We start from the raw sequence: 25,045 nt of genomic DNA on the forward strand, positions 1-25,045 counted from the left end.
ACCGCTGGAAATTTTTTCTGATGTTCACACTAGGATTTGAACACACGCATTCGGCGTCATAGGCGTCCGCCTATGATTACCACTGCGCCATGGTGGCCTCCACCCATATTACCCAATGATTACATAACCATTCATAATGGATATGTTACATAAACTTCAGTAAGGGCCTATCTAATTATTTTCCTTTCATTTATTCTATATTTGTATTGTTTGCCAAAATGCTTACCCTGCGTTCACTCACTTCGTAATACAAGTTGTACATCACGATACGTCCACATTTTGTTTAGTCTCAGATTGGCAGCCCTTTTTAGTGTTACCAATCAATCAAGAGTTAATTGTTGATGTAATTTACGATTTACTTGTGTTGTGATAGTAGAAGTTATTAAGGCGAGCTTAAGATAACGTCGATTTTAAGCCGTTTTTAAAAACCTCAAAATATTTGATATAATATTTATTAGCTTATTATTCTTTTATGGGTGGTGAAAGTAAATACAAACAAAAAAGTGCAATAATAAAAGAGTGTTGTTAAACCACGTCATTCGTAACACCTTTACATGTGTGTGCGTGAACCGCTGGCCACCAATCGTACTTCAACAAATTGTTCAAATATCAAATGATGGTTGAACAGCAAATCCACATCCACAACAACTTACTTTGCTAAGAGCTAACACAGGATAACAACGTTCAATAATCAGCACAAGCAGAGAACAGTGAATAAATGACAAAACGCCACGGTTTGAAAACATCATCAAAGATTTGAATAAATTAAAATTCTTACGTAAAATTTTCGTGGAGATTTTGTAAATATACTCTTCACATTTAACTCTTTATTGCTGATAGTTTAACGAGATGGCAACACTGTCTCTGGCTGGTGAAAACAACAGAAAAAATTAGGAAAAAAATTGTGACTACGATTGTAACGGAATTTCCCCAAATAAGGAAGAATACAAGGCGATATATAGACAAAAAAAAAATTAAAAACCTCACAGTTATTAGAGAATATAAGAAGTTATTATATATCCCTAAGAAGAAGATAATATACTAGACAATCGAAGTAAGAAATGCAGAAATACGACAAGATATATTGATATAATTTTTCAACACATACACACACAAAAACAAAAAAAAGAGAGAAAGAATAGAGCAACGCAAAAACAAATAAATTAACAAGATAACAAGTGAGTTACAAAAACAATTGTGGAATATTGTGAGTACTTGGATGTGTGTGTGTGTGCTTGCGTGTGACTCGTGAAAAGAGAAAAGAGGAGAGCACAATAAAACATAACAAAAATATCATAAAAATTAATAAATTCAACAACACACACGACTTTACTTTCATTTCGACGGCCAGCCAACCCCACAATTCCATACATTCTAGGAAAGTCAGTCTATCATTTCGCATCTAAATTCCAGATTAATTGCAACGCCATAATCATGGACGAAACCAATACGGCCAATTCGACATCTGCCGCGGCAGCTGTGGCCAGTAGTAAGCAATTGGATGCTGTCACCACCACCCCGCCCACAACAAAGTCATCATCCTATGTGAAACTCCTGATCAAAGCCTCCAATCAGCAATACGATGACCAAATCATTGAAAGCGATTTGTCATGGACCGTCAGCAGACTCAAATCCCATTTGGCCATAGTGTATCCCAGTAAACCGGTAAGTAGTTATAATTAGCATCATCTCAATTTCTAATTTAGAATTTTATTTTGCTTGAGATAACCCAAGCATCAATCGTATGATACACCCGTTTCGACAATGAGAAGCGTTCGCGGGGTGAGGAAAGATTCAATTGTATGGTGAGCTCTGCGAAAGGATTGTAAAGCGGAACGTATGATTAATTTAATGCTTGTTTAATTTCAACTCCCAACACAATCGAAAAACGATGGCTAAGTTGAAGCATCAAGATTCTAGAACTTGTATATTAATATGGACTCAAGGCACAGGTATTTATAGTGTAATAATGACATTCGATGTCATCATTTCACACGGATGAGAGATGCATTGGCCTGAGTAAATAGATCACTTTAGTTTCTGTTTTGATGCAGGTTTCCCATGCCCACACGACCGAAAGTTTCAAACTTTGGCTATCAGTTCAAAAACAGTCCTCATAAATAATAGAACATTTTTCTTTTCGAAGTGAGCTTGCATACCTTTGCCGCTTCTGTTCGTTGTTTTAATATACATAAATATTTTAATTGGGTAGGTATTTATTTTTCCCTAGCTTCAGACTGGCATGATAAATAGACAGGCAATGGGGAAACCTGTTTGGGGTAGAGTGCTTTTCGTTTTAATTGCTGCCATTACTAGTTGGAGTATACAAAACAAAAGATGTTCAAATTAAACGAATTGTAGCTTGTAATTAGCACATCAAATTTTCGTTTTTTGGAATCTATCTAAATATGTTGGCACCATAGCTTTTTGAATTTTGTGTTTGTTTCCATGTCAGAGACCAATTTAGTAAATTTCATTTAACACCACACAAACCGGAGCTCGAGAGTTCCATCCCGTGTAGTGTCCTTAGTCATCCCGCGCCGAAGCATTTTTATATACCCCTGCCGCAATTGAGGATTGGAGGTCACCGTCATGCATATTTGTATGAAGCTTCACTCCTGGGTGTGTAGCTTGGAAGAAACAAAAATGCAAATGCAAATTTTGCCCATGTACATTCCACAAAGGAACAGGGGCAAACTTCTCACATATCAATGAGTGCGGTCCGATTCAAATTTAAGCTCAATGATAAGGGGCCTCCTTTTTATAGCCGATTCCGAACGGCGTGCCACAGTGCGACACCTCTTTGGAGAGAAGTTTTACATGGCACAGTACTTTACAAATGTTGCCAGCATTAGGAGGGGAAAACCACCGCTGAAAATTTTTTCTGATGGTCTCGCCAGGATTTGAACCCAGTCGTTCAGCGTCATAGGTGGACATGCTAACCTCTACGCTACGAGAAAATCAAAACAAACAATGTTTTTGTAATTTTATCACAGATTGTTTATGGACTGTTTTCTCCTAATGCTTTGTAATTAGTTTTAAGTTTTTTATGACGCACTATAATATTTTTAATGGAATTGCATGTTGTGTGGTGTTGTTTTTCAATATGCGACCACTGCCTTTACTTTAAGTAAGCTGTGAACGCTATTTGACCAAATTTATGTTGGAAAAGTAAAACATTAATCCAGAGGCGAAGTTTGGGTGATTGCTTACCTACCCCAGTAAGATGTTAAAGTGTTAAAGGAAAAAGATGAGTGTCCCTAGGTCAGACGTACTGGTCCACAACAACAACACCACACAGTCCACTATGTTTTTGTGTCACCATTAATCTTGCCTTGCTCATCAATATATACATGTCCGAGGATCTTATTGTCGCATTTATATAGATGGAGAAAATATCAATACAACGTTTGCAGTAATCAAATATCCTATTGATATCCTAGGCTTCTCGTTGAACGAAACTTTTAGTGGATCTTAAGACTGCGTTCGTTTGACTTATCTGGTGTGTCTATCAGTCTAAAATGGCAGTACGTTGGGACTAGAACAAATTGTAAAATTTGACCAGAAATGGTAGACTGTACCATATCGATCAAACGCGCTCCAGATTTTCCACAATCCCATGGCAGCTGGTTGTACGTACCGGATTTACCCCATAGAGTCCTTCATCGGCAAGTTCTGCCGCCTCAATGTACAATACACTGCTACAACAGAATATGCCTAATTCTAGTTTTTTCCAACGAATATCATATCATATTTTGGCAATAAATTAATGCTCTATGATTACGACTCTAGCCTGTATTCTGTTCTACTTTTCAATGTGAGCCTTATTCTCTCGAGTTTTACCACAACTTCCTATGCATGTGAGTTTTTAAACCAAACAAATAACTCCCCTTGGTTGTAAATAAAATCCAATGTCGCTGTATTCACATAAGGCAAATACGTGGTTGTTTATTCAAGTGTTTGTTTTTCTTTTCTGGTTCGTCGTTATCAAAAAGCTTTTTCCTCCTTATCAGCTGTTGTTTTTTTTTGCGCTGGCCGATATGCCACAGCAAGATCGACAAGTGGCTGTTTGCCATTTGCTGGAAACTTTTTTATTCCAAAATCTTCCCTGCATCAAACATGTCCCGCACCTTCACTATGAGTTTGAAAAGAAACAACAAATAATGGGCTTTGATTTAATAATAATAATTTACCACTTGGCAGTATCTTGTCGAACTCATATGATTGCATGAGCAAAATTTCTGACTACGTATGTTTGTTAGTGTGCTAAGGGCTCAATGAATATTCAAGAATTTGTTTATAATTTATTGCTTTGTTTTGTAATGTTTGTCAACTGATTTGTTTCTGTTTTATTTTTGCAGCCAGCAGCTGATCAGAAGTTGATATACTCGGGCCAACTATTAAACGATAATCTTCAATTGAAGGATGTTATACGCAGCTACAAGGACGTCTATACTCACAATCATATAATTCACTTGGTTTATACGCCTAAAAACCTACCACCATTTGCGCCGGTTGCGTCGAACAATTTGAAAAAATCGAAAGCCACATCACCTTCAACAGTGACCTCAAATATGTCGTCGTCGTCGTCGTCTTCGTCAGATGATGGTCTACGCCAAAGGAACACCATGGGAAATTTGCAGCGCCAAAATGCTCAAACTACAGATGAAATGACGTACTATTCACAGTATTTACCCCAAAGTGTGCTTACAAATGGAGTAGGGGCCGGTCCCCCAATGACATTATCCGGCTATGGGCAATACAATATGCAAGCTATGGCAATGCAACAAGCCGCTATGCATAGCTGGATGCAACAGATTTATTCACAATACATGGCACAGTGTCTACGAGTGTGAGTATATTATATGTTAATTAATGTATAATGGAAGAAAACTCCATTAAAAAACGGAATACCCACCACAATAGATTCCGCTAAAATTTGTCAAAAATAAGTTTATGTGTGGTTAATTTTCAAGAAAACTAATCGAGGACAGAATTAAGCTTCAAAGGGCTCATTAAATAACACCCGGTGATCAGTTCATATGGGGCGTTAACCTATGCAGTGGCCTTTCAGACCAATATACCATTTTTGAGAAGAATCAGGCAAACATTAATAGATTAGTTTTATAAAAAAATAAACGAAAGGAACATTGTCAAAAAAAAAAAAAATATGTTAGAGCGTTATAAGTTCAGCCGTGCCGAATCTTACATGTCCTCCTCCTCCATCCACTATGGATCAAAGTTTTTGAATCTTTTCAGGATTCTCTTTGCATCCAGGAACTAAAAAAAGAGGGCTTAGAAGTTAGAGGTTATAACAGAAATCTTCATGCAAAACTTCAGCCAAATCAGGTCAGAATTGCACTTAAGGTTCAAGAAAAAGATGCGAGTGAGGTTTATGTGGGAGTTATATCTAAACATTGGCCAATTTGGCCTACTTACAATCCCTGATGACATCGACAAGAAGTATTTGAGCAAAATTAAGAGCTATTTGCTTTATTCGTTTATACAATCGTATCTATCGTGATTTTCACAGACGGTCGGGCAGAGACACGGACGGCCGGACATGGACGTGAAACGTCATGAAAATATTTACTTTGTAGGGTCGTTGAGCATTGAACTTAAAACTTGGAGCCGCAGTCATTGATATTCATTGATTCGTCTCAGGTATCCGATCGAAAACCTCTTCCCTTCCTTTCAGGTTTCCTATCGTCGCCTTAATTATACCACGATGGTATGAGGTGCTCCCATCCTCAATCCATTCTCCCATCGCTATAACTCTCATATCCGCAGTGGCACCCTTACGCCAAGACAACATGTTCTCTGAACCTATTGTATTATCCTTACGTTGCATTTTTTCTCCATCGCAGTCCACCAACTACTGAAGCGTAAGAAAGTATTGGTCTAATGACGCTGCTATAGAGCCAGTGGACTATCCTCGGATTCAGGACCCATTTCGAACCTACGGCCCGGCCCGTGCCCAACATCTGTGAGCCTTATAAATGTGCTCCTCAATGTGCAGGCGGACTCAAATCCCTCCTCAGTCAACATCCGTAATAGGTTATTTATGATGGTCATCCAAAATAGTGGCGATAAAATGCCACCCTGTGGCGTGCCCTGTGCTACTTTCTCCCTTATATTTATGTCATTGTACCGGCAATTTATCCAGTCTCTCAGACCCGGATAAACCATATCGATATTTAGCCAAAAATTAAAATATCGACAGTATTTAAGCACAATTTTTGATATTAATTTTGCTTTTGATATTAAATTTGTGAGTGAACCGTCAGATTCATATTCAAATAAGTTTTTAACTGGGGATTCCTCATTAGCTCTATATAAAGAATATTAATCCGCCCCATGCCACTATGGACATACACCTAAGTCAATAATCGGCTTGTTGTACGCTCTAAAAAGCAACCTCGAAAAATAAAATTTTAATTCCATGCTACTAACAAAATCCTTAATTGGCTTCCTTGCCATGCTCCTAAGTTGCTTCATGTCTGGTATTGCGTCCCGACCTAAGTACCGGTGTCTTGAAGCCTCGAAAGCCAAGCAATCACCGCAAAATTGCATTCCATAAGGAAGAGGAGATAACCAACGCTGAAACTGCGCTACGGTGACCTCCGATTTCGCATGTGGAGCTAACGAACCTCTTTAAGATCCTATACGCGAGCGAGCTTGTTCCGCTCCACAGGACCAATAGCTGATAACTCGCGTTGTCATATCTGCCATCATAGGCAATCAGTATTTAAGCAAGAGCCGATGCCGCCTGTCCTATCACTGAGACCCCCCACTCGATGCCGCTGATTGTCCGTAACTGAAGGTGCAGCTACTCCGTAGGGAATTTTCCTCAATCCGCAGAGCTTCTCATGATGAAGACGAACACCATATAGATGGGATCTCAAAGTTCCAGCCTGTGTGGTGCTCATAGTTATCCCGTGCCGGCTAAATTTTGTGCTTGTAGTCAACCATAATCCTTCAACACCTACCAATCAAATAAGCTAAGATAAGTTCTTATATAAATATGTCGCCATAAAAACCGACCTACGGTTTTTATTTTTGGAGCCTCTAGAAGCATTCATACTTGTCGAATCCATGGGTATGCTAAGTCTATCAAAGTTGAGGCATTTTTGTTCATGTTTTCTTTTTTATGACATTCTCAATAAAATTTGTTTTTTTTTTGCAGACCCAACAATCCAAATGGAACTACAGACGATCCTAACCGAACTGGTGGTGCAGGGGCAGCATTACCACCTTTTTCCACATTTCCACACAATCCCTTTCTTCAATTTCCTCAAGCTGTGATATCGCCTTCGGTAGTGGCTCATACAACTTCAGCAGCTGCAAGTGCTACAGCGACGGAACAACAACAACAGCCACAAAATGCAGAGCAACAGGCGCAGGCGCAAGTTGCACCGCAACCTCGTTTTCCCAATATGCCGCAGGATGAAGCCGATAATCGAGACTGGCTTGATAATATATTCTCAATAACTCGTCTGGCTTTGTTCTTGACAATACTATACTTTAACTCTTCGCCCTTACGGTGTCTGGCTGTGGTGATTATAGCAGGTGGCATATACCTGTAAGTGAAAATGTTCACATTATTTGTCTGCAAACTCCAATCACAAAAATTTTCGTTCTTATTTATTAGGTATCACATTGGTGTGTTTCGCTTACGCCACGAACGAAACAACAACAATTTGAACCGTAATAACAATGCAGTTCAAAACGCAGCCGTAGATCAAATTCGACAGGGTGTAGATCAACAGCAACCACAACAGCAACAGCAGCAAGAAAATGTAAATGCTGCACAAGAAAACACTGCAAATGATGACATTGCAGCCGCTGAACAACCATCGTCCAATTCCGACATTGTACCCAGTGATAATGCAGCCAACAATGAGTCTATGATGTCCACGCTGCGTACGTTTGTGGTGACATTTTTCACTTCATTGCTGCCCGAAACACCGGCTCTGTAAAGTTCCAGAGGCCTAAAGCGACTCACAAAAAAAATCCTTAGCAATGAAAGTGCGTGATGGATATTATGCTTTAATTTCTTAATAATATGTTAGCCCTTGTGTAGCAACTAAACTACACTTCCCATTTATTCCTGAGCTTTATTCATTTAATTTGATATGTGGGAGCTTATACTCTTGTTCCCAACCATATTCAATAATGCACATACATATGTTATTATTTAGATTTATTTTAGCTAATATTATCTATCTTGCATACAAGACTTGCATATCTTTATCTGCCATTGCATTCACTCAATGTGGATATATGTGAGATTGTCCACCATAACCAGAAAATTGTTTGTTTTACTTGAATTTAGTTTATAATACATGCGCCCCCCCAAATTAATCATCATCAACTTTTATTTGTTGTGAATAGAAAATTATGAATGTGAGAATGAATGAAAATTATCCTATATTAACGAAATATTAACGTGTTATTTATTATTGCAAAATGTGTCTTTAGTTTTAGTTTAGTTATCTATTGGAAAATCAAAATCTTTATGTATAAATATAATAAAACTGAATATGAAAACTTAGGCATCAATTTTTTTTTAGTTCTATGTTATGGATTTTAAAACCAAGCAAGCAAATATTCCAGAAATCCGTTGAAAATGCAAATTGAAAGAGCTGAAATAGGCATATGAACCTGTCCAAAAGTAGAGATTTGTAACGCAATTTTTCTTTCTATTATTCGATGAACATCGATAATGGCCTACTGTGCGACCGTAGATTTTTTAGCAGGTACAGAAACAATCTCATCAAAATCGTCAACAATTGCAAAAAGTTCTTCCCTTCAAAAATTAATTCCGTTCCGTAAGTAAAAATTGGATCATGGCCTACGATCGTAATTTTTTAAAAAGTTATCTATTTCGGGAAAGAAAAAATCGTTCCGTCGAGCATATTTTGCCATCTCAAAGGTAAACAAAGCAAATGGTTGCTGTTGAAAAATAAATATAAACATCCGTTAAACAATATGTCACTGTTTTTTTAACGACATGTTATTGTTACACAATAAATTGTTGTCAACTAACACAGTCAACGGTGCTCCTTAGGTGTTTTTTTTTCGAGCAGGCACAAGGAGAACAACATCCGAAGTAAAATATACAATTGGATAAAAAATAAGCTTTTCCTTTGAAAAATAACCTGGTGCATTAAATTTAGTGGTTAAGTGACACAATTTTTGGTTTGGTCAGGTTTGTAGATAATTTGCTTTGTCAAATTTAGACATTTTAATCGGCCGGAGTGAACAGAGCCATCCCGGTGCTACCGCACGAACTCCTTGCAGTTATTCTGGCATGGTTGCAACAGTTGCAACTTATAGACCCATCAGCCTGTTACCGTTTCTACTTGAAAGATGATTAGGAGCGACTGACACCGGAAATTTTCAGTAGGTCACAACACCCATGACAAGGGTAGGTCGGTGGAGACGTTTCTTCACGAACTTGTGCGAAAGGATGACTACCCAATTGAGTAATTTGTTGTGCGGTAGAATTATCAATGTAAGCTTGGGAGATATTGTAGTCAGAAGGGGAAAGCCACAAGAAGGAGTGCTCTAGAACCTTGGAGTAAACTGAATGAACTAGGATTGTACGATATTAATTGCATGTGCATATGATGTCGTGTCACAGATCTGACGCAAGTTTTACATGGCATAGTACCTCACAAATGTGTCCAGCACTAGAGGGGGAAAACCACCGCTGAAAATGTTTTCTGATGGTCCTGCCAGGAATCGAACCCGGACATGCTAACCTCTGTCGAAGAAGGCGAAATACCTAGTTCTCGATTCGAAACTGTTCTTGAAAAGTAAAGCAAAGAAAAGAAGCCGAAAGGAACTGTCGATAAAAAGACTCGTATCAGGGAATTGAAAATCGACATCTTGTGCAGGTCTAGAAGCGATGTTCGATATGCAACTTTGAGTTCGGTATTCGGAATTGTCCCGCCAATTCTGGATGGTATTAATGCAGAGCGTAGACTGAGTATCAGAATACCTGGCGCGTATGCGAAACTGTGCCGCAAAGGTTAGGCTCAAGCTATTAGAGTTCAACATGCTGAAATAAGGCGGGCGAGTACGGCCATATTTCAATACTAAATGCTAAAACGCTTTAAATGAGGGTAGACTGACGAAGGTCTCAGACTATCTGGCACATCGACCAATTCGAGTTAAGGTTTTAGGCACGGGGAGCGTTGAGCGCAACACATTAAGATTCTCTTTCGGAACTGCGTCGCATAGGTTGCGCTCAGGCTGAAGGAGTTAGGCATGCTGAGGGAGGGTGCGACCCCAGTTCAATTTTGGTTGCTAAAATTGAAGACGGGTGCTGTGTTTGAGGCAAGGCTGCGGAGGCGACCGATGTCGATGTTTTGGAGTTACGTAAACTTATCCTGAGTCCGAAACCGTTTCCATCTCCTGCTAAATAGTCCGACTACGACTTTGACTCCGGCTCGAGGTCGGAGTCGAGGTTCAAACTCCGCAGTCCTTGTTGGAGGGATAAGAGACTGCTCGTCGTCAGTGATGGACCCAGGGGCTGGTTTGGGGTCTACTCCGAGACACCCGATATGAATATGTTGTTGAGATTGACGGGTACCCACCATTCTTTCAGAAGAGACCTGGCCATATCGATAGCCGAAATAAAATATTGAAAAGGGATTTATCGACTTCATATCTGAAGATTTATGTGGAGAGTGTGGCGGCGTTCAAGACTCTGGTTCCGAGAATGTTTCGAACCTTAAATCAACCCAGGTTTCATGAGCTCCCGAACAGGTTTCCTAAGCCTAACTCCAGGGCCTAACTTAATTCAGTTCCGCAAATACAAATTGATGATTGTTTGTCAAAAACTTTTCGACTTCGGAGAAGAAAAAATTGATCAGTCGAGCATATTTTGTCTCAATGGTAAATAAAGCAAATTGTTGTTTAAAAATGTTAACTAGTAACAAAATAGTATGTAAAAAAAAGTTTATTGTTTAAAACGTCATTGTTTTTTTAGCTATGTGTTACTGTTTTTTCACAATAAATTGTTGTTTTATTTGAAAGAGGGCTAAACATTTTGTGGCTTATGGCGCACAGTGGGCCTGAGTGGGATCTGAGTGATAAAAATGTTCTAGATATTTGTAGAGGAGGACATAGGCTTTCAGGGAAAATGCTTTTATTGTCCATATCTTTAATACAGGGTGTTAAAGTTGACCACTATCCTCTTCTCCAACTATCAAGGGGCTATAACTTCTGATCTGATCCGATCTGCATGATGTAGAACACTGGAGAAAAAACTTTGTTTTTTTTCAGTGTTTTTCTAATAGCTACGTCAATTTTTAAGCTATGTACTATTTTAAAAATTTCACACAAATTGTGTCAGTATGTGTGTGGACAAAAAAAAAAAAAAGTGACATCAATATCTTAAGCGATTTCAAAATGGCATCGTTTTCAATATGAAATATAATTTTTTTGTCAAAATTTTCCAAAAAAGATGCTCCTATTTATTTCAAGTTTTTTTAATTTCTGGGCATCGTTTCTTTCCATTTTCATAAAGCGGAGGTAATAAGAAAAGTTTTAAATGCTAACTTGACTAATTTCGATATCAAACCACTCCGTTATCTCAAGACCAATATGGCCCATTTTTGTACTAAATTTCCAAAGTTTCACATTGGGAGAAAAGTTTTACGGCGATTATTATTACTATGAATTAAAGTTTGAAATGCTTCCAACAATTTAAGGTATGTCTCGCCATATTCTAGCCATAAACGAGGTCGTGGCAGCCAAAATACTGAAAACAATAAATTTTCAAATAATGGGATGTTAAATACCAAGTTCTACCTCACATTTTATTGTAAATATGTATGTGTAAGGAACTTTTAATCTGTATCATTTCTTCCACAAATCACAGAAATAATCATAAAATATCTCTATTCTATCCGATTATACATATGTAACTGGCATTAAAAAGCAAAGCCGATCGTCTTATTTACGCAATATATGTACCTTATTTTAGAAGAAATTTCCATTCCTTTTCAACAATGTATAAAACATTCTCGAACTCTGATTATATCCACTCTAAACACCGAGAAATTGGCGCTTGCCTAAAAATTGAAGTAAAAATGTTGATTCCAGAGCAAAATACCAAAAATCGGGGGTAGTTTTGTAATGGACCTACACCTAAAGTTGGACCGATCTGGGACATATGCGGCACAGTTGTAGATAGTTCTAATAAAACTCTAAAGTCCAAATTTCAGCCAAATCAGATAAAAACATGTTATGGTCGGCTTCGGACCATAATGGAATGAATTTTGGAGATCACAGTAGAAGTCACTGCATAAAATTTCAGCCAAATCTAGTAAGAATTGCGTACTTTAGTGACTGAAGAAGTAAAATAAGAACATCGGTTTATAGGGGAACTGTATTAGGCTATAAACCGATTCATGCCATATTCGACACGTATGTTAAAGGCCATGAGAGAAGCCGTTGTACAAAATTTCAGCCAAATTGGATAATACCTGCGCCCTCCAGAGGCTCAAGAAGTCAAAATCCCAGATCGGTTTATATGGCAGCTATATCAGGTTATGGACCGACACTTTGCACAGTTGTTGAAAGTCATAACGAAACATGTCGTGCAAAATTTCAAGGAAATCGGACAGCATTTGCGCCCTCTAAAAGCTCAAGAAGTCAAGATCCCAGATCGGTTTATATGGCTGCTATATCAGGTTATGGACCGATACTTTGCACAGTTGTTGAAAGTCATAACAAAATACGTCGTGCAAAATTTCAGCGAAATCGGACAGCATTTGCGCCCTCTAAAGGCTCAAGAAGTCAAGATCCCAGATCGGTTTATATGACAGCAATATCAGGTTATGCATCGATTTCACCCATACTAGGCACAGTTGTTGGAAATCATAACAAAATACCTCATACAAAATTTCAGCCAAATCGGATAAGAATTGCGCCCTCTAGAGGCTCAAGAAGTCAAGATTTAAGATCGCTTTATATGGCAGCTATATCAGGTTAATTACCGATTTTAACCATACTTGGCACAGTTGTTGGAAGTCATAACGAAACACGTCCTTCAAATTTTCAGCCAAATCGGATAGGAATTGCGCCCTCTAGAAGCTCAAGAAGTCAAGACCGCAGATCGGTTTATATGACAACTGTATCAGGTTATGGACTGATTTCAACCATACTTAGCACAGTTGTTGAAAAACATAAAAAACACCTCATGCAAAATTTCAGCCAAATCGTATAAAAATTGCGCCCTATAGGGGCTCAAGAAGTCAAGATCAAAGATCGGTTTATATGGCAGCTATACCAAACATGGACCGATATGGTCTATTTACAATCCCTGACTGACCTACACCTATAAGTAGTATTTGTGCAAAATTTCAAGCGGCTAACTTTACTACTTCGAAAGTTTGTGCTCTTTCGACAGACGGGTGGACATGGCTATATCGACATAAAATTTCATGACGATCAAGAATATATATACTTTATGGGGTCTGAGACGAATATTTCGAGGAGTTACAAACAGAATGACGAAATTAGTATACTCCCATCCCATGGTGGAGGGTATACAAATACGCATTTTATAAGCATAAGATAACTGAGTTATGGCAGTGGTCATAATTGAGCACTGCGCAATAAGCCCAATGTCGGGACGAGTGGGTATCTCGCATATATATTAAAGAAGGTGCTGTCAGGATGGGGATGAGACGATAGGCCGTTCAACATGTCTATTTCGATCGACATGTTCTTGCAAACGTATCTCTTAGAGGTATTTTCGCATACATTGAATGGACAGCATGGTTTCGACAGGGAACACGGTAAGATCATCCAAGGGGAAATTTCGGTGGATGGTTAGGCTTACCGATTGGCTTATACACAGAGTGGACACTTATGTCTTTACAATCCGATGCTTATACGAGGATGCACATATATTTGGCTGTATTGCTGCCGACCCTCTTCTTGTCTTTCTCTCTCGCTCTCTCTCGACAATATAAAGGTGAAATACTTAGAAACATTGGCAGCATAAGTGAGGATATTACCACTAGGGTGGTGTGTGTTCAAATTAATGAAGGGGCCAAACACACACACCCACCGTTTGTCAAAATCCCAATATACGAGAAATTTGGTTTCCGGCCTATAACGACAAAATTTGGGTTTTGGTCTCATATTAATAAAACTTCAGAGTTTGTCATCAAAAACCGAAAGCCTAACTTTGATTTTAGACCCATGGTTTCTTCGGCACGACTTCTTAGAGTTTGTCGTAGATAACGATTTTGCTAACCGCCACAAATCGACCCACCCTTGTAATCACAAATGAAAAATGTTTTTATATTCGTGCCAGGATTCGAACCAAGTTGGATTCTAACTACCATAAGACATTCTCACCCATGCATCAAACTACTTTTTTAACAAATTATTTTATTTGAGAAATCATTTGTTTTTAACAAACTATTTGTTTTTGAGTGTACCTATGCATTTCTTCATTGATGCATTCCCATAGATACTAAAAATATTCTCCTTGGGTACAAAATTAATTTTCAATATCAGCAAAAATCTTTGACTATGACAAAAGGAGATAAGATTTCCTCTGTTAACTATGGTTCTAAGTATTAATTGTCCGTTAATCACTTAATCTCCGTAATCACCTACTCACACACACACACGTACTCATGCAGAAGTGTGAAGAAGAAGACGCGGCTATTTCCTTTGCAATGTCTCGCATACTTGCATCTCCCATTCATGTGTTGTCCGTCTATTTACATAGAATCTCTTTAGTCACACTATCTTTGGCCAGCCAATTGGGAAAACCTTATCAGTTCACCCAAGTACAGATGGACGGACATATGAACAACAGAGGTAGGAGCAAAAGTTTCCGGGCATTTGACTAGGAAATCCAATTCAAGTTTGTGCCATCGCACATATAAAAGAAAAAACGTCACTGCCAGCACTTGAAACGCACACACACACACACACACCAACTCAACGGTTGCGGGCGCGGGTACATGTATGGGAAAAAAGCAAATCTGATAGGGGCTCGACTCTTGAGTGATTTTGGTCAGAAGTATTTTAGTTGTCGAATAAGGCGGATCTCCGAAGCGGGTACAAATATAACGAACGAAAAATTTGAATTTCAAAGCGATATAAGAAAAAAAAAATTGATAACAGCCACTACTCCTACTCCTACCGTTGAACGTGTCCGGGGCTTAGGTTCTTCGCGAGTTTATGACAGAGAGTGAGCGTGTGTCTGTGTGTGTGTGGCGCGATATTTGAGAAACGTATGCAAAAAAATGATGCGCTTATTGCAGTCTCGTGCAGCGGCATTCTGTAAAAAAGAAGGCCTAACCATGTCCTTCAACAGATGGCGTCATGTAAGTTTGACTGGTCGCCTTGTCTGCTTCGTTATCTCAATCGCTCGCTTTTCTTTTCGTTTAGCATGGACGAGTTATAGCCATACGACGTGAAGACCAATCTGTGTGGGAAAGGAGAGCTGCCCTGGGTCCTACACATGTCCAGAAATTGGTTAAGCAAGGCGTCAAGGTCATCGTACAACCCTCAAACCGGAGGGCCTATCCAATGCAGGTAAGGGACGTGGCATTGTGCCACACACAATGCAATATTACGTCTTAATTGCTCTTAAAATACTTCGCAAATTGTGACCGCTGACTGATATAACATACTTGTGACTTGACTGCATGACTGACTGACTGACTGACTGACTGCTCCCAAATGCTTATCATTTGCAAATATTTACAAGAATAATCAAAAAGCAAGCATTACCATCGCCAGACATCTTCAGACCATAAAAGAGGCAGCCAAACGCAGCCCCTTGATTTATGACCGAAATCATTTCTAAGCAAGGTACATTTTGGAACAGCATTTCTATCTAAGAGAGATGTATGTTAGGGTGGATCGATGCCAATAGTTGAGAAAAAATTACATAAAATACTACATAGTGATATGATGGGGATAGAATATACTTCAAATTCTAAAGAAATGTTAAAGGCAAAGCAGAAATTTGCTCTATAAATATGCATGAGATTGCTTCCTGAAACGAAGTTTATAATCAGATGTTTATAATTGGGCCGATGTTTATTATCAGTAAACGAAGATGCGGCACTTTGATTTACAGTTGCATTATTCCAAATATAACATTATTATTGTGTTATATATGAATGTAAATAATATATTAGCGACCGTCGACTTAATTACATAGATCAGACCAAATATTAATTAATTTCTCTAAAGATAAAATTTCAATGAAATTTCCGCTGAAGGCAAAATTTTCTTTAAACACAAAAGGGAAAATTACAAAGACAAAAATTTAATGAGTTTTCTATAAAATTGCTTTTTCTATAAAGAAAACAATTTAATTTTCTCAAAGTAAAATTGCTTTGAAATAAGGGCGAAACTGCGGGATCGATTTCCACCAAATGATTTGGTCGGTCGTAGAGATGTGCACGTGATTGATATTTCACTCATGCTCACGAGACAAAAAAATTATTCACGCACGACTTTTTTACGTCGATTCACATCCACGTACGCTCACGAGACAAAAATTTTAGTTTTTGGTGATTTTTTTCTGGTGAAAGACGGAAGACAAAATTTTAATGAATGTTTTTATACCCTCCACCATAGAATGGGGGTATACTAATTTCGTCATTCTGTTTGTAACATTTCGAAATATGCGTCTAAGACCCCATAAATTATATATATTCTTGATTGTCATGTCATTTTAAGTCGATCTAGCCATGTCCGTCCATCCATCTGTCTGTCGAAAGCACCCTAACTTTCGAAGGAGTAAAGCTAGCCGCTTGAAATTTTGCACAAATACTTTTTATAAGTAAGTCGGTTGGGATTGTAAATGGGCCAAATCGGTCCATGTTTTGATATAGCTGCCATATAAACCGATCTTGGGTCTTGACTCCTTGAGCCACTAGAGGGCTCAATTCTTACCCGAATTTATTGAAACTTTGTACGTAGTGTTTTAGTAGAACTTCCAACAACTATACTAAGTATGGTTTAAATCGGTCCATGTTTTGATATACCTGCCATATAAACCGATCTTGGGTCTCGACTTCTTGAGCCTCTGGAGGGCGCAATTCTCGTCCGTTTTAACTGAAATTTTCCACGTAGTTCTTATTCACTATTCTTTGTTTTAAAAAGAGATACAGCGCATAGAACTCAACAAATGCGACCAATGGTGGGGGGTATATAAGAAATTTTAGTAATATTTTCTCTAAACTTTTATGTTTTGAGACAAATTAAATTAAAAATAGGAATGTATTTAATTATTTTTTTTTATTATTTAGAGCGCACAACAAGCCGATTACTGGCTTAGGTTTATGTTCATAGTGGCATGGGGAGGATAATCATGCGCACCCTCTTTCCAACCTTACCTAATAAAAAAATAAATTGATTCAATTTAAATTTTTAAAGTTTATTTTTCAATAAATTTAGAATATGATCTAAGGAAGTGCCTACCAAAACTTGGTTTTATCTTGAAATATCTATCAAAATAATTTTTCCATTTAATACAAAAATATTTCTTTGGCAAAAAAATTTAACATATAGAAGCTTGCCGAATGCTTACTTTTAAAAATAGATTTTGGAATTAGAAACACATCTAAGTGAGTAATTCAAACTCTTTCAGATTATATTTGGATTTATTTAGATGATAACACAATTATATTAGAAGCTTTCCATGTTGCTCCAATGATTTTTGTCATTGGACGCACCTATGCCGAAACTCTAAAAATTGTCGATTTGTGAGTTTTATCATCCGCCCATCACTGCTCTGTACGTTTCAGTACTCACCCTCTCCCTCTCTCTAGTTGGAGAGGCACAAGAGACTAATTATTGGTCCGGTAAACGAATAATCGTTTGAGGCTAACGAAATACTTTTGTCATTAAAGTGTTTTTGGTTTTCCAACAAAAGTAAGGTACTTTTACCGTAGGCGAAATTGCTAAAGGGTTTACAATAAACAAAGTTTGTTACATACAATAATGCTACGTTTATGGCTACCGTTTGTTATATTGAGGCGAAACGTTACATAGTTACAATAAAAGAAAAACTTCGTAATAAAAGTATTTTGTTTCACATAAAAATGTCTCAACCGTTTTATTTTTTTTGCGTGATTTGTACCTATTGAAATTATATTTTACTAAAAATTTCAATAAATAAATAACACAATTAATAGCAATTTCAAAAAAATTTTAAATTGAATATGATAGATTGATATAGTGTACCTCCAGTCTATAGGGGATTGTGATACTACTTTTGAAAAACAAAATATCCTTCTCAGAAACGGAAATGTTTTGAAAACTGCAGAACTTCCTCGTGCCGATAACAGTTTTAGTTAAAAATAAAATTCAATTAAACAATAGTACTTGAAAAAGTTTTCAAAATCTCTAAGTGGTCATCAATCGTAAACGCTGGGGAGCTGATTACCGTACACATCAGCGTTGTGTTGGCCCCTATGAGTGATAAAAAATGATGTACACCCTGAAAAAAATCTGTTTATCAGCAAAGCATGTATTTGTTTAACACTATTGTGTTGCTATATCAAAATGTTATGGGCTACAAAGCAAAAACTATGCAGTTTTGAGACAATAAAACTGTCTCCAACAAATCCCCCCATGTTAGTTATAGGGTCTGTCGGCAATAATGTGGTGATAAATTACACCAAAAGATAAGTGCTCCTCTTGAACTCGTTTTTGCTCATTCTGTATATGGTCGAATTTATTGGTGACTATTACAATACATGAGCATTTGTCGAAGCTTTTTGCAACGATTGGAAAAATACGATGTTTTAACCAACAGAGAGTTGTTAACATGAAAATATGGGCCCAGCAGAGAAATGGCTTTTTATGCTTGAGTTAGCAAAGTTTTTTGTTGTACGCTCCACAATAGGATGGGGTATACTAGTTTCGTCATTCTATTTGTAATTCATTAATCAATATTTCGATCTGAGACGCAAAAAAGTATATATTCTCTTGATCGAAAGTATAAGTCGATTTAGCCATATCCCTCAGTCTGTCAAAAGCAAGCGAGTTATTGAAGGAGTAGGGATAGGCTCTTGATATTGGGCACAAAAACTTATTAGTGTAGGTCTTTTCTGATTGTAAATGGGCCAAATCGGTCAATGTTTTGATATAACTGTCATATAAATTGATGTCCCGATTTGAGTTCTTGAGCCTCTAGATGGCGCAATTCTTTTCCAATTTGGGTGAAATTTTGCGTGTGGCGTTCGGTCGAAATTGGTCCATAACTTAATATAGTTCCCATATAAGCCGAAATCTTGAAACTGGAAACCGCTATTGTTATACAACTTGGCTAAAATTTTGCATGTAGTGCTGCGTTACGATTTTCAACAATCGTAACAAGTATTATCCAAACCGACCTATAACCTGATAAAGTTCTCATATTAACACTGATCTCCCAAATTCACATCTTGAGCACCTGGAAGCCAAACATCAAATGTAAAAATTGTTCTATTTCCTGGTATAGCTCTCATATAAACCGATCTCCCGATAAGCCTTCTACGCCTCCTATAAGCATTAAATTCTGCCTGATTCGGCAGAAATTGGGTATGTAGAAATTTATAGCTGAATCCATTGTGGAGGGTTCCCAAGAACTTTACCCATTTTTATACCCTCCACCATAGGATGGTAGTGCTCAAATATTATTCCATTCGGTTGAAATTTAGCGCGAAGCCTTTTGTTTTGATTTCCAACAGTTATGTCATATATGACCTGAATCGTATAGTTGATAACTTGATCATGCTGCCATATAAATCGATTTTGGATATATTACTTCTTGAGTCTCTAGAGAGCGCAATTATTATTTGATTTGGCTGAAATCGATTAAGTCTAATGCCATTGGTTCTGATGGTATTGACCCTAGATTTTTTAGGATAATTCTACCCTTTATTCTTCCGTATAAGTGCCATCTTTTTAACAATATTATTTTAAGGAGTTGCTATCCACAGTCTTGGAAACGGGCAAGGATAGTCCCAATATCAAAGAATAACCAGGAATTTAGGCCAATAGCAATACTTCTATACATCTCTAAGATATTTGAGACTCTAGTCAACCGAAAAATATCAGGATATATTGCGAATAATTCGCTGCTAACAGATTTTCAATCTGGTTTCCGTCCAAAGCTCAGTTGCACTACTGCACTTTTGAAGGTAGTTGAAGATGTAAGAAGTGATAATGACAACGATTAAGTTACCTTTATTGTTCTTTTAGATCATTCGAAGGCATTTGTTTCCGTTGATCCCAATACACTTTGCCTTAAACTGAAACATTTATTTAAATTTTCTGAAAGAACAACGGATCTTATATTTTCCTATCTTTCGAATAGAAGCCAATCGGTATGTGATGATAGCCGGTGTTCTAGTTATCTTCCAGTCTCAAGAGGTGTTCCACAGGGGTCGATCTCTCTATTTTACTTCTTTTTTTTTTGCATATGAAGAGATGCCGGGAAAAGAACTCGACAAATGCGATCCATGGTGGAGGGTATATAAGATTCGGCCCGGCTTTACTTGTTTAATCTACTCTAGGGGGCGAAATTCTTATCCGATTTGGCTGAAATTTTGTATGAGATGCTTTGTTATGACTCTCAAAAACTGTGATAAGTATGGTCCAAATCGGTTCTCAACTTGATATAGCTGCCATATAAACCCTGGGATCTCGGATCTTGACTTCTTGAGCCTCTAGAGTGCGCAATTATTCTCCGATTTGGCTGAAATTTTGCATAAAGTCTTGTGTTTTCAACAGTTGTGCCAAATATGGTCTGAAAAGGTTTATAACATGAAAAAGCTCCCATATAAACCCATCTTCTGTATTACTTCTTCGATCGATCTAGCCATGTCCATTCATCCGTTGAAATTACAACATTTTAGTTTGTAATACATCTATATTGATTGGTCTAATATCCTACAGACCCTTTGAAATATTGTTACCTGCATCTGCATATTAAGTTTGGTTCGTCTTCAATTATGTCTGTTGGGAATGACCGATTTCGTTGGAAAATCTCTTCATTCTGGTGGCTAACACTTTTATGGGTCATATAAAAATGTGAATGATTTACATTGCATTGTTGTTGTTGTATGTTGAACACAATATGGAAATTTCCTATGGTCAGGTTTCATTCTTTATTAGAACGTACATTACTCTCAATAAACGCCTACAATAGGAGTTCATGAAACTATTATCTAAGAGGCATGTACATCCACTTCAAAAACGCAACAAAGCGCAAAATAGAAATAAAACATAGTCAAATTCATTGGAACTACGTCCCAAAATACTTTGTCCAATTCAACAATAATTTGCGGATTAAGGTGACTGATATAGAAAAATAAAAAAAAACACAATAATAACAAACAAATCGACAAGCCACAAGCTTTTGATTAATATTCCAGGGAATCGAAGACCCAGTATCGAGATACACAAACGTGATAACCCCCCACTTGGAGATAAGGGTGGCGCGTCCAAACAACATGTTCACATGTGACTAAAAATATTGTTAACATGAGGTGGCAAATCGTTGCTACTTTGTACAGCTTTATATAGATGACCATAACAAACTGTTGTTTTTGTTTGCAGGCTTATCTACAATCAGGTGCCATCATCCAGGAAGACATTAGCGAGGCCTCGGTGATATTCGGTGTCAAACAAGTGCCCATCGATGCTCTAATACCGGGTAAAACCTACTGTTTCTTCTCGCACACCATCAAGGCTCAGGAGTCGAATATGCCTCTGTTGGATGCCATCTTGGAGAAGAAAATTCGTTTGATCGACTACGAGCGCATCATCGATGAAAGTGGCGCCCGACAGGTGGCATTTGGCAAATATGCTGGTGTGGCTGGCATGGTGAATATTTTGCATGGCATTGGCTTGCGTCTACTGGCCCTGGGTCATCATACACCGTTCATGCATATTGGCCCTCCACACAATTATCGGAATTCGTCAATGGCGCGCCAAGCGATTCGTGATTGTGGCTATGAAATTGCCTTAGGTATGATGCCCAAATCAATTGGTCCCCTAACATTTGTGTTCACCGGTTCGGGTAATGTGTCCCAGGGAGCCCAGGAGGTATTTCAGGAACTGCCAATTGAATACGTGCCTCCGGAAATGCTGAGGAAGGTAGCCGAACATGGAAGTGAGTATTTGAGGTAGATATTGTGGCAACATGTCAAAGATTTATTCATATTTAGGCCAAAACAAGCTGTATGGCTGCGAAGTCAGTCGCTCCGACCATTTGGAAAGACGTGAAGGTGGAGGTTTTGATGCGAAGGAGTATGATGAGTTTCCCGAACGCTACATCTCTACATTCAGTCAGAAGATAGCTCCTTATGCCTCGGTCATAGTGAATGGCATTTATTGGGCTGTGGGTAGTCCCAAGCTCATGAGCATACCAGATGCCAAGAATCTACTGCGCCCTGCCAATACTCCTTGGCTGCCGACCAGCAAGGGAAGCCCCTCCTTGCCACATCGCATGCTGGCTATCTGTGATATTTCCGCAGATCCTGGTGGTTCTATTGAGTTCATGAATGAATGCACCACCATTGATACTCCTTTTTGTCTGTACGATGCGGATCGCAATAAGGACACAAAGAGCTTCAAAGGACCCGGTGTTCTGGTCTGCTCCATAGACAATATGCCCACACAACTGCCACGCGAAGCCACTGACATGTTTGGCGAATTGTTGACACCCTTTGTAAGCGACATCATAAAGAGTGATGCCAAGAAGTCCTTGGAGCAAGAGGAATTCTCCTATCCCATCAAGTCGGTAAGAAGAGAAAAAAACTTTTAAATTCAGAACATCTACTAAATTCAGACTTCTAGGCCATTATTGCCAGCAATGGTAAGTTGACGGATAATTATCAATACATTCAGGAGCTACGTGAAGCCAACAAGTAAGTAGGCTTGGAGAGAAATGTTTTCATCCCTTTAACACCTAAATTTTTCTTTGTAGCCTTCGTTCACGTCACAAGATCGAAGGCCAACCAGACAGCAACAAGAAAGTTTTGGTCTTGGGTGCCGGTATGGTTTCTGCTCCATTGGTAGAATGGTTGCACCGTGAAAAGGATGTCTCCATTACAGTTTGTTCCCAAATCAAGGACGAAGCAGACCGCTTGGCCAGCCAATATGCAGGTGTAAATGGCATTTATCTTAATGTGACCGAAGGCACCGATCATCTGCAAGAGCTTTGCGGCAAGGCCGATGTCGTTGTTTCGTTACTGCCCTACAGTCTTCATGGCATGGTGGCCCGCAGCTGTGTGGATGAGAAGACTCACATGGTCACCGCCAGTTATGTCAACGATGAGATAAGTGCGCTGCATGATGAGGCTCGCCGCAATGGCGTGACGATCATGAACGAAGTAGGCCTTGATCCTGGCATTGATCACTTGTTGGCTTTGGAGTGTATTCACGAGGCCCAGGAAAAGGGTGGTGTTATCGAGTCATTTGTTAGCTACTGTGGTGGTCTGCCCGCACCTGAACATTCCGATAATGCTTTGCGTTACAAATTCTCTTGGTCTCCTCGGGGTGTGCTTTTGAATACACTCTCTGCGGCTAAGTACTTGAGCAAGGGCCAGATTGTGGAAATTTCCGGAGGTGGAGATCTCATGTCGAATCCCAAGAACTTGAATTTCCTACCCGGCTTTGCTCTTGAGGGCTTCCCCAATCGTGATTCCACAAAGTATTCAGATCTCTATGGCTTGGGTCGTGACATCCATACCCTGCTCAGAGGTACCATCCGCTACAAGGGCTTCTCCGAGTCCATTCAACCCATGCAGCTCTTGGGCCTGATCGACACTGAGCCTCATGCCATGTTACATCCCAGTGGTCCTGATGTAACCTGGCGTCAACTTGTCATCCACATGTTGGGTCTGGTGGACAGCAGTATTTTCTATGAAAACTTGAAACAAAAGCTTGTGGAGCGTATTGGCGATTCGGACTGCTTAGAAAGCCTGGGCTTGCTTGAGGATACTCCAGTGGTGAAATTAAATACTCCCTTGGATACTTTGAGTCACTATCTGGCCAATCGCTTGGCATTTGGTAGGTATTTGACCTGAAAACTTTGAATTCGCCTTTAACTGAGGATAATTTCATTTCAGAACCCAACGAGCGTGACTTGGTTGTTCTACGCCACGAGGTGGGAATTCGCTGGCAAGATGGACGTCGCGAAGAGCGCGGCATTAACTTTGTGGTTTATGGACAACCTCAAGGTCACTCGGCCATGGCTATGACCGTCGGCAAACCTGCCGCTATTGCTGCCAAAATGATTCTGGATGGAGAGATTCAAGAGCGTGGCGTTGTACTGCCCTTCACTCGCGATATCTACCGACCAATGCTGCAACGCCTGCGTGCCGAAGGTCTACATGCCACCGAGACTTCAAAATGGATTCAATAATTCGCAATAATTCGCAACTCCACCACTCTACCTACTTGTAATTATCTCTTTGTAATATTTAAATTAAAATTAGCTATCTAGTTTGTTTGATTTTAAGAATAAATTCCAATGTTAATTAAATATGTGATACAACACCCACCTACATTCGTTCGGAGGCTTAAGAATTGATGTTATCTATCACGGCAGTCAGTAGTGTTATTAGCTGCATTAGAGCATTTGGATTGCATTTTATTGATAATGACTCGCACATACACAACTATTTATACGGGATTTGACATGGACTGAAGTTATCATATTAGGGGTGGGCAGTTGATAAACCAGAAAACCCCAACTTGATAAAAAAGAGGAGTTGAAAATATGAAAGATAACATATGTACTATCAGCGATGTGAATGTTTACATCTTCAGATAACCTGTCAAGAGATGTGTCTACCACATGAGACATTTTATCAAAATTGCAAACTGGTCCATAAATTTAACTAAAAATCTTTCTCTCAAACACTGCCTCCTCCGCTTTCACAAGTACCCATGCCACGGAACCATAAAACAACACGTGTAGTTTCAGTTTCTTGTATAATGTGAAATTTTCGTCTGGTGGCCTTTTTTCTAAACTGCTTGTTTAATC

The 25,045-nt window shown here is 38.7% G+C and overlaps 2 protein-coding genes across 5 annotated transcripts; both read left to right on the forward strand.

The window, feature by feature from the left end:
• Nucleotides 1–361: 361 nt before the first annotated feature.
• LOC106092050 (homocysteine-responsive endoplasmic reticulum-resident ubiquitin-like domain member 2 protein) lies at nucleotides 362–8,554 on the forward strand. Of its 4 annotated transcripts, none has more exons than XM_059365115.1 (5): nucleotides 362–1,178; nucleotides 1,414–1,665; nucleotides 4,362–4,852; nucleotides 7,187–7,582; nucleotides 7,652–8,554. In XM_059365115.1, the coding sequence occupies exons 2-5, from the start codon at nucleotides 1,435–1,437 to the stop codon at nucleotides 7,977–7,979; spliced, it is 1,446 nt and encodes a 481-aa protein (XP_059221098.1). In that variant the 5' UTR covers nucleotides 362–1,178; nucleotides 1,414–1,434; the 3' UTR covers nucleotides 7,980–8,554. The 4 variants fall into 4 exon arrangements, with proteins under 4 accessions (XP_059221098.1, XP_013114255.2, XP_013114254.2 ...); XM_013258801.2 differs by having other exon boundaries at nucleotides 362–1,054; XM_013258800.2 differs by having other exon boundaries at nucleotides 362–1,665.
• A 6,491-nt stretch (nucleotides 8,555–15,045) lies between these two features.
• Nucleotides 15,046–24,541, forward strand: LOC106092052 (alpha-aminoadipic semialdehyde synthase, mitochondrial). Its single transcript, XM_013258803.2, has 7 exons — nucleotides 15,046–15,368; nucleotides 15,433–15,579; nucleotides 21,610–22,165; nucleotides 22,221–22,795; nucleotides 22,852–22,922; nucleotides 22,982–24,066; nucleotides 24,126–24,541. The coding sequence occupies exons 1-7, from the start codon at nucleotides 15,288–15,290 to the stop codon at nucleotides 24,419–24,421; spliced, it is 2,811 nt and encodes a 936-aa protein (XP_013114257.2). The 5' UTR covers nucleotides 15,046–15,287; the 3' UTR covers nucleotides 24,422–24,541.
• The last annotated feature ends 504 nt before the right edge of the window (nucleotides 24,542–25,045 follow it).

This window comes from Stomoxys calcitrans, chromosome 3, assembly GCF_963082655.1.
Source record: "Stomoxys calcitrans chromosome 3, idStoCalc2.1, whole genome shotgun sequence".
Classification (NCBI taxonomy): Eukaryota; Metazoa; Arthropoda; class Insecta; order Diptera; family Muscidae; genus Stomoxys; species Stomoxys calcitrans.

Bases quoted from the DNA above. Each gene is read 5' to 3' on its own strand.
- LOC106092050 (XM_013258800.2), top strand. From the start codon at position 1,435: ATGGACGAAACCAATACGGCCAATTCGACATCTGCCGCGGCAGCTGTG. The intron at 1,666-4,361 runs GTAAGTAGTTAT...TTATTTTTGCAG, and splicing joins TAGTGTATCCCAGTAAACCG to CCAGCAGCTGATCAGAAGTT. The intron at 7,583-7,651 runs GTAAGTGAAAAT...CTTATTTATTAG, and splicing joins ATAGCAGGTGGCATATACCT to GTATCACATTGGTGTGTTTC.
- LOC106092052 (XM_013258803.2), top strand. From the start codon at position 15,288: ATGATGCGCTTATTGCAGTCTCGTGCAGCGGCATTCTGTAAAAAAGAA. The intron at 22,166-22,220 runs GTGAGTATTTGA...ATTCATATTTAG, and splicing joins GAAGGTAGCCGAACATGGAA to GCCAAAACAAGCTGTATGGC. The intron at 22,923-22,981 runs GTAAGTAGGCTT...TTTTCTTTGTAG, and splicing joins GAGCTACGTGAAGCCAACAA to CCTTCGTTCACGTCACAAGA.